The sequence below is a fragment of the Harpia harpyja genome, chromosome 4, assembly GCF_026419915.1.
Source record: "Harpia harpyja isolate bHarHar1 chromosome 4, bHarHar1 primary haplotype, whole genome shotgun sequence".
In the NCBI taxonomy this organism is placed as follows: Eukaryota; Metazoa; Chordata; class Aves; order Accipitriformes; family Accipitridae; genus Harpia; species Harpia harpyja.
Genome location: NC_068943.1, coordinates 71,669,560 through 71,685,000, shown reverse-complemented (window position 1 = coordinate 71,685,000; position 15,441 = coordinate 71,669,560). Strand labels below are relative to the sequence as shown.

The following is a 15,441-nucleotide window of genomic DNA, read 5'->3' as shown; positions in this document are numbered from 1 at the left end:
CGCTTTGGGCGGTGGGTAACGGCTGAGTTCCGAGTCCCTGAGAGCGGGGCTCCTGCCGGCGGGATAGAGCCCTTCGGATCAAAGTCGTTCCTGGGGCCGGGTTGGGCTCCCCGCAGGGCGGATCGCGCCTTGCTCGTTGTCCTTCTCGCCTACCGACAGCGTCTGGGGAAGTGTCAGTCAAGCACTGAGTGGAGAGCAAGTAGTGTGGATTTTCTCGTGGATACAAGATACGCTTTAAAAGAATCACTGTGCTTTTAATTTTAAATTTCCTTGGGGGGTCACATCTGAGTAACTGAGCAATTAGAGAATACCTTTTAGCCTGGAATTAACTGCAGTTTTCACTCTTTCGGCAGGGCTGGTCATTTAGCATTTTCTTCCCTGAAAAGACTGCCGTTTATCTCTTTCTTCAAAAGCAGACCTAAGAACCTGACCAATTTGAGATTTTGTTTGTTTTTTATTGGTGTCCACTGCTTTAAAAGCACATAAAATCGCTCTTAAGACTGTCGTGGTTCAACCCCAGCTGGGAACTAAGCACCACACAGCTGCTTGCTCACTGCACCCTTCCCCCCCCCCCCCCCCCCCCCCCCCCGCCCTCAGTGGGATGGGGGAGAGAATTGGAAGGGTGAAAGTGAGAAAACTCATGGGCTGAGATAAGAACAGCTTAATAACTGAAATAAAATAGTAATAATAATAATAATTTGTAATGAAAAGGAAAATAAGAGAGAGAAATAAAACCCAAGACAAACAAGTGATGCAAATGAAAACAATCGCTCACCGCCAACCAAATGATGCCCAGCCAGTCCCTGAGCAGCAGACCACCACCTGCCTGCCCCCCCAACCCCAACCTTCCCCCAGCTTTATATGCTGAGCGCATGACATCATATGGTCTGGAATATCCCTTTCGTCAGTTGGGGTCAGCTGTCCCAGCTGTGTCCCCTCCCAACTTCTTGTGCCCCCCTCCCCACCCGCCTGCTTGCTGGTGGGGTGGGGTGGCATGAGGAGCAGAAAAGGCTTTGATGCTGTGTAAGCACTGCTCAGCAGTAACAAAAACATCCCTGAGCTATCAACACTGTTTTCAGTGCGAATCCAAACCACAGCCCCATGCCAGCTACTATGAAGAAAATTAACTCTATCCCAGCCAAAACCAGGACGAAGACCTTGCATTTATTTAAAAAAATAGAAAGTATTTCATGATACTTACTTTCATGAAACGTAATAACGTTTTGATTCTCTCCTTTTTAGATCCTTTGCATATTTTACAATTAAGGACAGACTGCCCCAAATCCTTACAAGAGTTATTGATACTCTGCATCGACATAAAAATGAATTCTTTGAAGAACATGGCGAGGTAAGAGTAAGATCTCTTTCTGCCTGAGATTCCCCCCCCCCCCCCAACCCTTGAGAGCCCTTCTCTGCCTTGTTTGTACTCGTTTCTTACTACAATCATTATCTGTTTGTCTTAATCTTTTCATCTGCTGTTTTTTTCTTTATCATCTCTTTCTTATAGCTATTTTTCATTAATTTCGTAACTCACCTTTCTGTCTAACCTTTTTCTGATCTATCTGTTCTGCAACGGCTTCACTTTCTCAGGTTCTTGTGTTGATGCAGTGTTTAATAGACTATGGCATCTTCTGAACGTGGCAGTGTTTAAATACTCTGTTGCCCTCTAATAAGCAAAAAGTCCAATCTAAAAAGAAGTCCCGTGTGCCATTCATTTTAGAATGTTAGGTGTAAAATGAGTTTCATTCACCAAAATGTGTTTGGTTGAATCAAGCTCTGATTTGTCGGGGACTCGTATTTAGCAATTAAAACTTACCACTTGCATCTTTCATGAAAAACTGATCTGTGTCTCTACAGGAATAAATGTTCAGAATAGGAACTTTTGTTCTCCACTTATTTCAGAAGGGTGTTGAAGCAGAGAAGAGAGCTATATCTTTCCTTTCCAAATTGCGGAATGAACTGCAAACAGACAAACCAGTGACCCCTTTAGAAGATGAGCTGCCTGATGCTGCACTGTGGAACCAATACCTAGACTACCAACGAAATTTATCAAATGGAAATGGAGGACCGAGTTGGTTTCAGTCCCCTTGGTTATATGTAGAGTGTTATATGTATCGAAGAATTCATGCAGCATTAGCACAGAAGTAAGTATTTACTAGCTTGGTATACCACTCTGCAAAACATTTTTCTTTCCGATTTTTATTTTAGGAGAAGGGAAAACAGCTGGGGAGTAAGATAAAGGAAAATCTTAAGCTTTTACCATATTCCTTTTCCCTCATCTCACACCTCAGATTTTAAATTAATCCTTTTTCTTCCATGCAGCAGAATTTGAAGTTTATTGGGGTTTTTTATGCTTCAGTTTCTGTGACTTGGTCTACACGAAAATTCTTAAGCTTGACTGTATAGCTTGACCTTGCAGACTAATGTGCATTGAGGTATGAAAGTTATTTAGCATTTCTAAAAGGTTTGTTAGTCTAGAATTATCTCTTAAGATATACGTTAGCATAAAACAAACACACAGTGTGAGAGCCGCTAATCTGTTGGGCGTTCTAACTTGTTTTGCTGCTCGAAATCTGAAGTTACTGTTTGAGAACTGTTTCTTACAGCAGTAGACCCAGCTTAAGCAGCCCCTGTTGTTCATTCTACACCATTTTCTTAGTTACAGCAGTATTTGCAGACCATATGTTGCATTGAACTTTGGGAGCTGATCCTGGTTAAAAATAACTTGGCAGGAAAAACTTGTGCTGGTACTGTGGAGAGGTGCCAGTACAATGTAATGGGGTGGGAATGAGCAGTCCAAGTTCCCACTGCTGCCGAAAAAAATTGAAACCTCCATGTGTACTGGATTTGCCCTTAGTATTACAGAGACGCAAACACAGTAATGGGACTCTATTTCTACTGGTATATTGCATAATTTGAACTCTTGCAGCAAAAAATTCAAATATGAGATGGATCTGCTGGATTGCACTTAAAAAACTGAGCAGATACTTCTCATTAGTAAGCTTTAAGTTTCTTGATTTCCATTATTTAGCTGCTCTGAAGCATATGCTTGGATGGATGTTCAGTCATTTGTCAAAAGGTGTACGTGCAAATATGTCTCATAATAGATGAGTCTATATTTCTTATACATTACAAGAACTGAATTGTTTTGTCATCTTTGTCATGCTAATTTTCTAAAGTCCTAGTTAAAAACTTTCATAAGAATAACTTCATATCACTGTAAGAGACTTCGGTATGGGAAACACACTTCAGCACACAAACACGCTTAAAATTGGGCCAGCAATTCACATCATTAGTTCACTTGCACATTACAGTTTTAATTCTCTGTGTCTGAAGACTGGAGCTTAAAACTGTCACTGTATGTGCAGTTCCCAGAACTGTTGTGACTGAACACTTCCTTGCTTTCAGAATATATTGCTAGAAATAAAAGATGTCTTGTATACCGTCTCTTTCAGTGGGATACGATATCAGGCTGTTATTGAGATGTGTGAAAATATAGTATGACAAATGAGAAGTGGAAAATCTAACTAGGGCCCATAGTATGGCCTAAAAAAGCTGAGCTTTGAGCTTGCATTTTCAGGTGATTCATGTGCTGTCATGGAAGATGGGGCAAGTGTGCTGATATATTTGTTCTCCTTCTATTTTTAGCCCACCTATTGATAACTTTGATGTATTTAAGGAAGGAAAGGCTCAAAATTTCTTTGAATCCCAAGAAGCTGTTATTGCCTTATGCACTTATTTTCAGGAACTTCTTAAAAACATCAAGGACCTAGACGAAAAGCAACTTCAGGAGGAACTTTTTAAGCTATTGCAGGTAAACTAATAGTGCTTAACATAAGAATTTAAAATATCTCTGCTATGTAACAAACAAAAACTTGAGGTTATAAAATCTGAACTTCATATGGAAATTAAAATATAGCTCTTTTGTTTGTAAAAATGCAGTGAAATCCTGACAGCCATACTGTATTGCTGCTACTCTGGAAATATTTAAATTTTGGTTACTTGTATTAAATGTGACCTTTTCATTATACTGAGGGTCTTTTCTGTGTATTTGAAAACCCAGCTTATTCTTCCTCAAAACCAGTATCTCTAAAGCATTGTAAGTCAAGTGCCAGATGGCCTTTTTATTATTTAACTATAAAATTTTAAAACAGTTCATTTTATTGACATTCTAAAAATTTTTAGATCTCTTTGGAAAAAAAGTTAGAAGTCCATCTGGGCCAGAAGTGGTTTAGAAGCTTTATAACTGCATTATTCTTGGAAAATAATGCCTTTGGGTAGAGTACAAAATATCACAGGATTACAAATAAGTCCATTAGCTGGCAACAGTGCACACCAGGTATTTGATGAATCTTTAAAAAGACCTCATTACTGTGTGCTTAAAATACAAGTTCTCTACTTGGCTGCATGTAATAAAAAAATAAACCTGCTTTTATTACTCCTTTTTCTGTGTTCCCACTGATATTTCCTGGAATTAGAGTATGGAGAGTGTGTTTTAAGCTTTGTGATCAGTGTATTTATGTTGATCTAAATCTTCCATCTTTGTCACTTCTAATGCATGTTTCTGATGCCTGCATAAATACAGAGCATTGTTTGGTTTCTTCCACAAAATCTTGTCTATATTAAGGTTTCTGTACAAGAAGTTGAATTTTATTAAAGCTTGGAGGGAAATGTGGAGTTAAATGTCCCTAAAATAAAAACAAACAAAATCTTTAGTGTATGTGAAGTTTAGAATGTAACTACAGTGAGACTTAGCAAATGTTTTTTGTTTTTTCTTCCTTCTAGGTATCATTGTGGGGCAATAAGTGTGACCTTTCTTTTTCAGCTGGTGAAGACAGCTCTCAGAAATCTAGTCCTTTACAATCCCTGGAAAACATGATACCTTATATCTTAGTGAATGATATGGAAAAACTTTGGTCACTACTTGTAAACGCCAAAAAAAGAAATACAGAAAAAAGTAATGTTAGAGTTGACATAATCCTGGATAATGCTGGATTTGAACTTGTAAGTGATCTTGTGTTGGCTGACTTCCTGTTATCATCAAAGCTAGCTGATGAAGTCCATTTTCATGGAAAAAGTATTCCATGGTATGTGTCAGATACCACAAAGCATGATTTTAACTGGACTATTAAACAACTGCAGTCGGCTAATCATATGTGGATGTCTAGATGTGGGATAAACTGGGAGGGCAATTTGAAAAAGGGAGTTTGGGTTTACCATGATCACATGTTTTGGACTTTGCCACATGACTTTTCCAGTATGGCTGAAGTTGCTCCTGACTTGTATGCTGATCTACAGAAGTCAAACTTGCTTCTTTTCAAAGGTGATCTAAACTATAGAAAATTAACAGGAGATAGAAAATGGGAATATACTGTTCCGTTTCATCAAGCCTTGAACAAGTTTCATCCTGCACCTCTCTGTAGCTTGAGAACACTGAAATCTGACACTCAGGCTGGCCTAAAACCTGGACAAGGTGAACAAATTCAGGCTTCTGAACCTGAATGGATGGTAAATGGAAAATATGGGGTAGTTCAGTTTGATGCTGCTCTCTAGTTAAATGGTTCCTAATATTCTGAAAGAGAGATTCAGTCTGAGTTTTAACTACTTTCTCTGTTCCATGCTTGGCTTCAGCAAAGATTCTTGTTTGCACTTTTTCCTCCCAAGTGATTTGTTGGTTTTGTTCCACAAAAGACTCGTAATGTTGTGCAAAAGTTTACAAACTGTCTTTGTATACAAAAACCTATCTGCATTTCAATGTATTTTGTTTTTCTGATGTCCAATGTCAGGAGATGTTTAAGATGAATATTTAGTTGTCCTTAATATTTTTTTCTTCATCAGTGGGTATAAGAGTTTATTGCTAACAAGTGAAAAATCTGCTTCAGAAACCATTTCCTCAATCCCACATTAGCATGTGTTTACTTATTTCAGGATTTGTGCTCCATGCCATGCATTGCATGAAACTTGATGTTTTAGAGAATGCACAAATTAATTCCAGATAGATTCTTTGCAACCCATTGCACGATCGTATTTTAAAACTGTTGAAAATTGAGTTGACTTCTACCAAGACTTTATTATATAAATTGTTTTTTACTTGCTTCTTGTGTCCATGGTCAAATAACTTTTGATGTTTTGAGTATAGTTTGCTGTACATTAAAAGAAGAGTTCTTGGGTGATACCTTGTAAATACTAATTTAGAATTTGAAAATGAAATTTTAATTTTAAAATACAAGTGGATGTTGCTAGCCAGTTTGCCTGTAGGAGAGGAGTTGTCCCATCTGGTAGGAAGATGAGTGGGAGAAAGGACAATCTCATTTTAAGAGTATGGAAAATACTTGTTTATCTAAGAACCTCTACCAAGAAAAAGCACACAACTCCCCCTCTCCCACCCCCCCCAACAAACCGGCCAACCCAACCAGTTACATTAATTGGATTTTAGATTTAATACAGATTTGAATTAAAGGTGGCCTGTCAGCAGTGTTTGTGGTTCAAGCACTGCTGCCTCTTTCCATTGTGATAATTCTCTTTATTTGTCAAATGTATTTGTTTTTTTTAAGAAGGACGCCATCATTTTCAGGGGGGGAAATACAACCCCAGTTGCACTGTGAAGTATATGCTAGAGAAGCATACGCCATACAGGTTGCTGCTAATTGGAGTTGTTAGATGCCCATTTCTTCTCTTCTACCCTGGTCTCAAATTATTCAGATTTTTTGGAAAAATTTAGGGATAGTGTTTTTTCATAGTGAAGTGAAATGAAAGTGGGAATGCATTATCCATTTATGAAGGAAAAATTAAAAATAGATTCTCTCAAGTCTTAAAGTACTTCCGTGGTTTGAATTAGGGCCTTTGATAGGGGACTGATGTAATGCCAGTGATAGCCACAGGTTCGTTAGAAAATGGTGGCAGAATTACCCATAGAGTCTGACTGGGTTATGCTCTTGTCTAGGGCTGCTAAAATGAGATGAATTTGCCCCTGGTAGACAAGGTGGCTATGTTAGAGAGAACAAGAGTAGACAGTAGGGAAACTTCCTTTTCTATTTTACATACATCTTACACAGTGAAAAGGAGGGCACAAAAGCGGCTTTATTTGAGTACATTCTGGAAATGGTGCTGCGGCAAGGGAATTAGAATGACTGTGTGGTAGAAAATGGATTTAGAAAGACTTTTGCGCTTACAGTTAACCTAAGACAAGGGTAAGCTTTGGCAAGCCTAAAGAAGTGGGAGGAGGAAGATGGGGTGGTATTTTGTACCTATTTCAGGCTTTGAAAATTAAGCTGGATTCTCCTTCTGGTCAGTGAAATCACTGGCAAAGCATGTCTTCTGAAGTGGAGAGAATCAGCTGGTGCTTATTCATAGAATTGTAGACTGGTTTGGGTTGGAAGGGGCCTTAAAGATCATCTAGTTCCAACCCCCCTGCCATGGGCAGGGACACCTCCCACTAGACCAGGTTGCTCAAAGCCCCATCCAGCCTGGCCTTGAACACTTCCAGGGAGGGGGCATCCACAGCCTCTCTGGGCAACCTGTTCCAGTGCCTCACTACCCTCACAGTGAAGAACTGCTTCCTCACATCTAATCTAAATCCTACCCTCTTTCAGTTTAAAGCTGTCACCCCTTGTCCTATCACTACACGCCCTTGTAAAAAGTCCCTCTCCAGCCCTTTTGTAGGCCCCCTTTAGGTACTGGAAGGCTGCTATAAGGTCTCCCCGGAGCCTTCTCTTCTCCAGGCTGAACAACCCCAACTCTCTCAGCCTGTCTTCACAGGAGAGGTGCTCCAGCCCTCTGATCATCTTCAGGCCCTCCTCTGGACTTGCTCCAACAGGTCCATGTCCTTCTTACGCTGGGGGCCCCAGAGCTGAATGCAGTACTCCAGGTGGGGTCTCATGAGAGCAGAGTAGAGGGGCAGAGTCAACCTCCCTCGACGTGCTGGTCACGGTTCTTTTGATACAGCCCAGGATACGGTTGGCTTTCTGGGCTGCAAGCACACATTGCCAGGTCATGTTGAACTTCTCGTCAACAGCACCCCCAACTCCTCCGCAGGGCTGCTCTCAATATTCTGTTCATACAATAAAGATCTGTACGGTGGATAAATATGCTCCGACTGCTGATGACTTTGATTATTTGTGTTTGTGTTCCTCTTACATCTGAAAGTATATTAATATTTTAAAGTTGCAAGATCAAGTATTCAAAAACTAAGATGCTAGGAATTTCAGGAGGCAATGTGATATTGTAAGTAGGGTTATACTTCTGAGACCTGGGTTTAGTCTTCTCATCTCCTTTGTATCTCTGGCTAAGTACTCCTAAAGGATGAATTTGTGCTCATCCTTAGGCACCTGATTAAACTGCATAAATTAGAAATCCAGTCCAAGACAGCTGAAGGTCAGACTGCTAGAGGTCTCTGACTGGAGAGAGCTCAGGGGGACTCCAGCTTTGGTGCTTTGATCAAATACACGTAAACAACATGATGAATCTGGGCACTGGATCCTCAGTTTCTCATCTGTGAAAATGCTGTTAACTTGTTTCAAATGCACTTTGAAGCAACAACTTTGGGTCAAGAAGCACTTAGGGGATCAGGCCCAGGCAGCATGGGTTTATGAGAGACAGATCCTGCTCGACCAACCTGATCTCCTTCTATGACCAGCTGACCCGCCTAGTGGATGAGGGAAAGGCTGTGGATGTTATCTAGCTGGACTTCAGCAAGGCCTTTGACACTGTCTCTCATGGCATACTCTTTGAGAAGCTGGCATCTCATGGGTTAGACAAGTGTACTCTTCGCTGGGTGAAAAACTGGCTGGATGGACGAGCCCAAAGGGTTGTGGTGAATGGAGTTAAATCCAGTTGGTAGTGGGTCACAAGTGGTGTTCCCCAGGGCTTGGTGTTTGGGCCAGTTCTGTTGAATATCTTTATTAATGATCTGGACGAGGGGATCGAGTGCACCCTCAGCAAGTTTGCAGATGACACCAAGTTGGGCGGGAGTGTTGATCTGCTCGAGGGTAGGAAGTCTCTACAGAGGGATCTGGACAGGCTGCATCAATGGGCCGAGGCCAGTTGTATGAGGTTCAACAAGGCCGAGTGCCGGGTCCTGCACTTGGGTCACAACCACCCCATGCAGCGCTACAGGCTTGGGGAAGAGTGGCTGGAAAGCTGCCCGGTGCAAAAGGACCTGGGGGTGCTGGTGGACAGCCAGCTGAATATGATGAGCCAGCAGTGTGCCCAGGTGGCCAAGAAGGCCAGTGGCATCCTGGCTTGTGTCAGAAATAGTGTGGCCAGCAGGAGTGGGGAAGTGATCGTCCCCCTGTGCTCGACACTGGTGAGGCTGCACCTTGAGCACTGTGTTCAGTTTTGGGCCCCCCACTACAGGAAAGACATTGAGGTGCTGGAGTGCATCCAAAGAGGAGCAACAAAGCTGGTGAAGGGTCTGGAGCACAAGTCTTATGAGGAGCAGCTGAGGGAACTGGGGTTGTTTAGCCTGGAGAAAAGGAGTCTGAGGGGAGACCTTATAGCTCTCTACAACTACCTGAAAGGAGGTTGTAGTGAGGTGGGTGCTGGTCTCTTCTCCTAAGTAACAAGTGATAGGACAAGAGGAAATGGCCTCCAGTTGTGGCAAGGGAGGTTTAGGTTGGTTATTAGGAAAAATTTCTTTACTGAAAGGGTTGTCAGGTATTGGAACAGGCTGCCCAGGGAAGTGGTTGAGTCACCATCCCTGGAGGTATTCAAAAAGCACATAGACAAGGCACTTCAGAACATGGTTTAGTGGGCATGGTTGATGGTTGGACTCGATGATCTTGAAGGTCTTTTCCAACCTAAATGATTCTATGATAAGAACAGAGGGATTGAAGTTGTAGAATACCTGCAGTGAAAACTTTCCACCTTGTTCAGAGAGGCAAAATGATTAGGGGAAGAAATCTGCTTTGCCTGTGGACAGATTGTTTGTAAGGTGCTGACTTAATGTGCTGGAGAGGTTAAAAAGTGTGTAATGGACAAGAAGAGAAAGGATTGTTTCACTGTTGAGGCCACCCTTGAAGAATAGATTTGCCTCTTACATAATCCTTACCCATGCTGAGAAACTTGGTTTCATTTTTCACTGGTTGTTAATCTGTCTCTCTGTGCCCATGTTGCTTTCAGGCTGTTACTTCTGGGAACTCACAATGCACATCAGTGAAAATTAATATTCTGAAGTTATGATAAATATAATCCTACAAAGTGCTAAATCACTTAGGTGATGCAGCAATAATCATTCAGTATTACTGAGTCGTCTCATTGGAGATTGTTGCATTAATGTTTGTGAGGAAGTAGGGTGGTGATTTCATGAGTACTGTAAAACATGTAATTCTTAGATTAGCATTTGAATGCTAATGTAAGGCATGATGTCATGCTGGGGGAAAAAAAAAATTAAATTAGTTCTGTTCTCCAGTTTAGTAAGTGAGCACTTTTCATCTTTTGCCTGTCACAAAGAGTTTACATAGTAATATACAGTGTGACTACATAGTTATGTGAGGAAGGCACAGCTGTAACTTCCAAATCCTTAATTGCTTGACTTCTCTAGCTGTAATTGCAAAGTGCTGTCTGTAGACAAGACTGAATATGCAGCATAGTTTTCTGTTTATTGGTTGGCTATATTTTTGTAAAATTTGGATTGATTCTATGAAAAAAAAAAGAATGGTGCTGTAATGCCAGAGTTATATTCTTCCATGGCACACAGAAGTAGTGAAGACAGATTCCGTTGAGGCACTGTGCTCTGCTGTTGGGTTAGCTACAGTTTAGTTGAAAATAGAAAATGCTTTTGTAGATACTCAGCGTTAATTACTTGTGTATGAAATGGCAGCATGTGCCTAATGCATTTAGGTGGAATTTACTGTTACATGACATAAAGTATATGTTATAACCATGGCATATGCTGTAATATAGCATAATTTTTTTTCTTAAGTATTCAAGAAAGTTGTTTCTGTACATCTGTTACAACTGATTGCCCAAAATGCTTGTACAGCATAACTCAGGAGCTACTGATTTGTATACCCAAATTCTTGAGATTTTCATTTCATGTGCCACTTGAATATTTATAGAGAAAACAAGGCCATTTTCAGTAATTCTGAGGACCACAACAGACCAACATCTTTTGACTTCTATTTTTTCATTCTACCTTTTGAGCAACTGTATTTGTAAATCAGTTTTTGATAGCGATGATGTTCATTTGTGATGAAACATGAGGAAAAGTAATGTCACAGGCACAGTGAAAGCCAGTACACGCATCTGTCTGAATACTTGATAATTCATTAGATAAGTTATATACAATAATTCCGTAGGTATATAAGGCTTCTTAGAAAAAAAACTGATGTGGAAAATAAGTTGATTGTATGACTGGAAACTGTTGCAAGAATATTGAAATAAATTATATGATTTTGTGCAAAAGTCAAACATCTTTATATTATTTCAGTGGCTGGGAAAGCCAGCTTAAAATAATTCAGGTCTTAGTTCCTGAAGTTTTTTTCTCTGAAACAGATTTTATGCAAAAAACAGTAAAGCATATTTATCCAATGAGGTTTTGAAAGATACAGATGCAAGAGATGGGTATCATAAAACGTTCCTCTTCATTGAGACAGGGCAGTATTAGGGAAGTTTCTACCTTGTTACTCTACCAATAATATTCTTGTTCAAATTTCAAAACCTTAAAAAGCATTGAGAATCTCTTAAAATGTATCTGGCAATTACTTATTAAGGTTGGTGCAGCTGATGGAGTCATTATCAGGATCACTTCCCAAACTGATAGGTGCTCCATGTGTTCTCAGCAAAAATGGAAATATTTCCATAGTGTTACACTTGCTGTAACTAAAATATTTCCAAATCACTTTGTTTTACACACCTTACTGATGTCCCCTAAACCCTAAGTAATGTTGTTGAAATAGTTCCTTTAAAGTTCATAGTGTATTTGCATTCATGGTTGAACTACTTAACTACTTGTTGCATGTGAAGTGTCAGACAGCATAGGAAAAATGTTCACTCTATTGCATGAAAATTACCACATGAAATGTTTTTAATCTAAAAAAACCTAAATCATGTCTAAAATACAAATTCCAAAATGTAGTTTTGTACAGAACTGTTAGTTTTTTTCCTTATACAGTTTGTTTGCTTACAAGTCTTCTGTTTACCCAAAATTACAGAACAAAAGTTTGGGGTGATTTTTATTTAAAGCAAAAATGTAAGTTCAAAATCACTTAAGACTTACCTAAGGATTTTAAAATAAAACTGTGAAAATGTGCTGGTCAAAATGGCCCTTTTATTTCTTTCCAATATGGCAGTGGCAGAAAGCATGTGGGGAAAAAAATTTCCTATATCATGGACTATTTATGTTTTCTTGTTTGGTTGTGGGTTTTCAAAACTTCTGTGAATTTTTATTCTAGCTAATACAGACAGATTTCTATTTCTGTCAGCCCTGGAAATAAAAAGGCCATTTAAATAAATTTACATAGATGAATTAATCCACATTCTGTCTCAGCTTTACAGTTGTGAATTCTGCAGATACATTGTGAGAAGGGTTTTTATTTACACTTCTTTTTGAGGTTTGGCTCATTTGGCTTTGTTTCCAATGGGAAAGAAATATAAAATGTCATATTATGATCATATACAATGAATAAACATATTCAGTACTGGTATGCTGCTTTTGTTTTATCACTTTTCAGTAAGCTAAATAATCATAGTCTTTCAAACTTCCTGTGAAGAAAAATTTTCACGCTTGTAAGAATTTCTTTTATCTTTCCTGGGATTCCACTTACTTCTTCCAAGTCTTTAATGAAGTAAAAGATTAAGAGCTGAGCAGACTAAGGTAAGCTATATCAAGGTATATATTATGGGCTTTTTCATTTGCTTCCTTAATGTTAACCAATTGATTACTCTCATACTATCATGGTAAGGCTGATGCTTTCTAAGTGACTATAATTGATAAAGGGCTTGACGATACAGTTAGTTGCATCTTTCAATGTGTAATCCACACTGAGTTTTGCCTGCAACTGTGGTATTTCACTCAGGGATTAATTTTAAAGGACTTGGTTGTTAACCAAATGTAGAGATGCATCCAGGCAAATAGATGATAGAGGCAGAAGGCATCCAGGCTTCTATTCCGTTTATGGAAATGGCTGTACAGAAACCCTGTGTATTCAGTGCAATGCTGCTTAACGCTGACACAAGGTACGGGAACATCTCCAGGCTCTTACCTCTGAAGTTCAGGCACCTGCAGGGAAAGGCTTGCTGCCCCCTTACCTTTTAACATACAGAATACTGTGCTGGAGGTAATCACATAGAGTTTCCTTGAAATAGTTGAGCAAGGCTCAATCTTTAAAATGCTTGTGTATATTACAATAATGCAGTAGAGAAGGACCTGCAAGCTGGTAAATCCACGCTTTCCTTCAGCAGTGGTGTGTATAGAAAGGTTGTTCAGGAGTGCTTCCTCAAGCTGGCTGAAGGATCCCTTCACCTGCTCTTCCTTCCGTCCAGTGACTCTTGTGTTACCTGCATAATGGCCGTATTTCGACCCAGGGAGTATGTGTACCCATGGCCGAAGGTTAGGGAATTAGGAGACGCAAAAAGTTCAAATTCCTCCAGGCAGAGAAGGGCCTACAACTTGCTGCGAGGGCTCTAGTATCTTTATGTGAACAAAAAGTATCACTATTTCTCTGTAATTGGCTGTGTTCTTGATTTCAAGCAATCCTGAATTAGAGCTACACCTGAATGCCTTTGGGATGTGTTGGACGTGCAGCTTTGCGTCAGTGGTGTTGGATTTGGCCCTTAGCAGTTTTGCTGCTACTTTTCTGGATCGTGGTGGAGCATTAGCAGGAGCTAGTTGCCCAGTGCAAATCAGGGAGTTTCCATTCATACGTGGAAACCTAAGTTCCACGTACAGAGTTTAGACTTTCTAAGACTTTATATCTGGTTTAATTTTCCCAAACTGAAAATGACCTAATATGTCAGCAGCAGCTTTCAAAGAAGAAACCCTTAGATTTTCAAAGAATTCTTTTAAATTGTCCTGACTTTTTTTTTTTTTAACCATACTTGTGTTTCAATAGCTGCAAGTATCGTTTAATGGAATTTTTTGCCTTTGCTTTCACTTAACATTGTGCATTTAACTGCTGATGTCCTCAGCTGGAAAGCAGCTGTGCAATGTGTTTTGTTCTGTGTCTTGTCTCTCCTATGCCTCCATACATAGATATACAGAGATATGTTAGTCTGTGCATAAAGTACTTTTAACCAAATATTTGCTTACATGGACATTATCTTAGTACACCTCTTGTTTCTCATTCACTAAAACATAGCCTGTATTTGGGGCATAATGCTTGAACTTACAAGTAAAAAAGTTCAACTGTAATTTCCAAAACTTCTGAATATATTCTTTGAGAAGTGTAAATACAGTGTTTGTTACACCATGAAGCTTTGCGTTTTCATTATTGCTGTTTGCCTTGTGTTTCAGAATTAACTTTTTGTTTTCAGTCCATGGTTATTCTGCCCTTACAAGATAAGAAGGCGTCTAGTAATGCTATCATAAAAATGTTTGGTTACTGTTTTGTCATTCAAAGATATTTAATATCTGCTCATGGGCAGGCTAAACTGTTTTATTGCCACATAGGAGATCTTTAGGAAAATGTCTCCAGAAGAGATTTCTTTTTCCCTGATGGTTCTGGGAAATGACTTGCTCAAACCTGAAGTATGTGGGGGGGTTGCGAAATCATAAAATGAATCATAGAATGGTTTGGGTTGGAAGGGACTTTAAAGATCATCTAGTTCCAACCCCCCCTGCCATGGGCAGGGACACCTTCCACTAGACCAGGTTGCTCAAAGCCCCATCCAACTTAGCCTTGAACAGATTCTGTGTTAAAATCTCACTTCTTTCCCAAGTCCGATTAGTTCCCCCATAGGCATATTGCATTTTCACCACCCTGCTTTGTCCCACTGGGAGACTCCAGGGTTGTAAAACCAGCTGGCTTATTTCCTTCAGAAGACATACTGACCCCACAAGATGTCTTCATCAGTTTAGCTGAGCTTTGCAAATTCACATGGGACGAAGACAGCATTAAACTCAATGTTTCAGGGGGAAAAAAAGGACTCCCATTCTGGTTAGGGAGACGAAGAGCTAGACTTAATCAGACTAGTTAATCCTTAAGCTTGTCCACTATCAGATTTACAATAGTAGCTAGCATCAGACACAATTTACACGCACACCTTAACCATATTAGTGATATTGTCTCTCCACTTTCCCGTATAAGCCTGTTTTTTCCTGATAATATAATTGCATTAATACCTTTTCCACCTTGAAGTCTGTAAATGTGTTACGAAATTACCTCCAGGGAGACAGTATCCCCCTTTGTAAACTGAAGTTGTATTTTCAAGCATATGTTTAAGATCTCTACATCAAATCATCAGTCACTGGTTGTGAGCCAGACTTCTGCATCAGCTGACAAA

General features: G+C 39.8%; 1 protein-coding gene across 2 annotated transcripts in view; it reads left to right on the top strand.

The window, feature by feature from the left end:
• ARMT1 (acidic residue methyltransferase 1) overlaps positions 1-15,441 on the top strand; it is a 67,960-nt gene that overhangs the window by 517 nt on the left and 52,002 nt on the right. Inside the window, exons 2-5 of one of the 2 annotated variants that reach the window (XM_052784725.1) lie at positions 1,243-1,348; positions 1,903-2,144; positions 3,649-3,814; positions 4,786-5,508. In XM_052784725.1, the coding sequence (XP_052640685.1) occupies positions 1,243-1,348; positions 1,903-2,144; positions 3,649-3,814; positions 4,786-5,508 (1,237 nt within the window). Of the gene's footprint in view, positions 1-1,242; positions 1,349-1,857; positions 2,145-3,648; positions 3,815-4,785; positions 6,174-15,441 lie in introns of those variants that run through there. The other variant, XM_052784723.1, reaches the window with a different exon arrangement.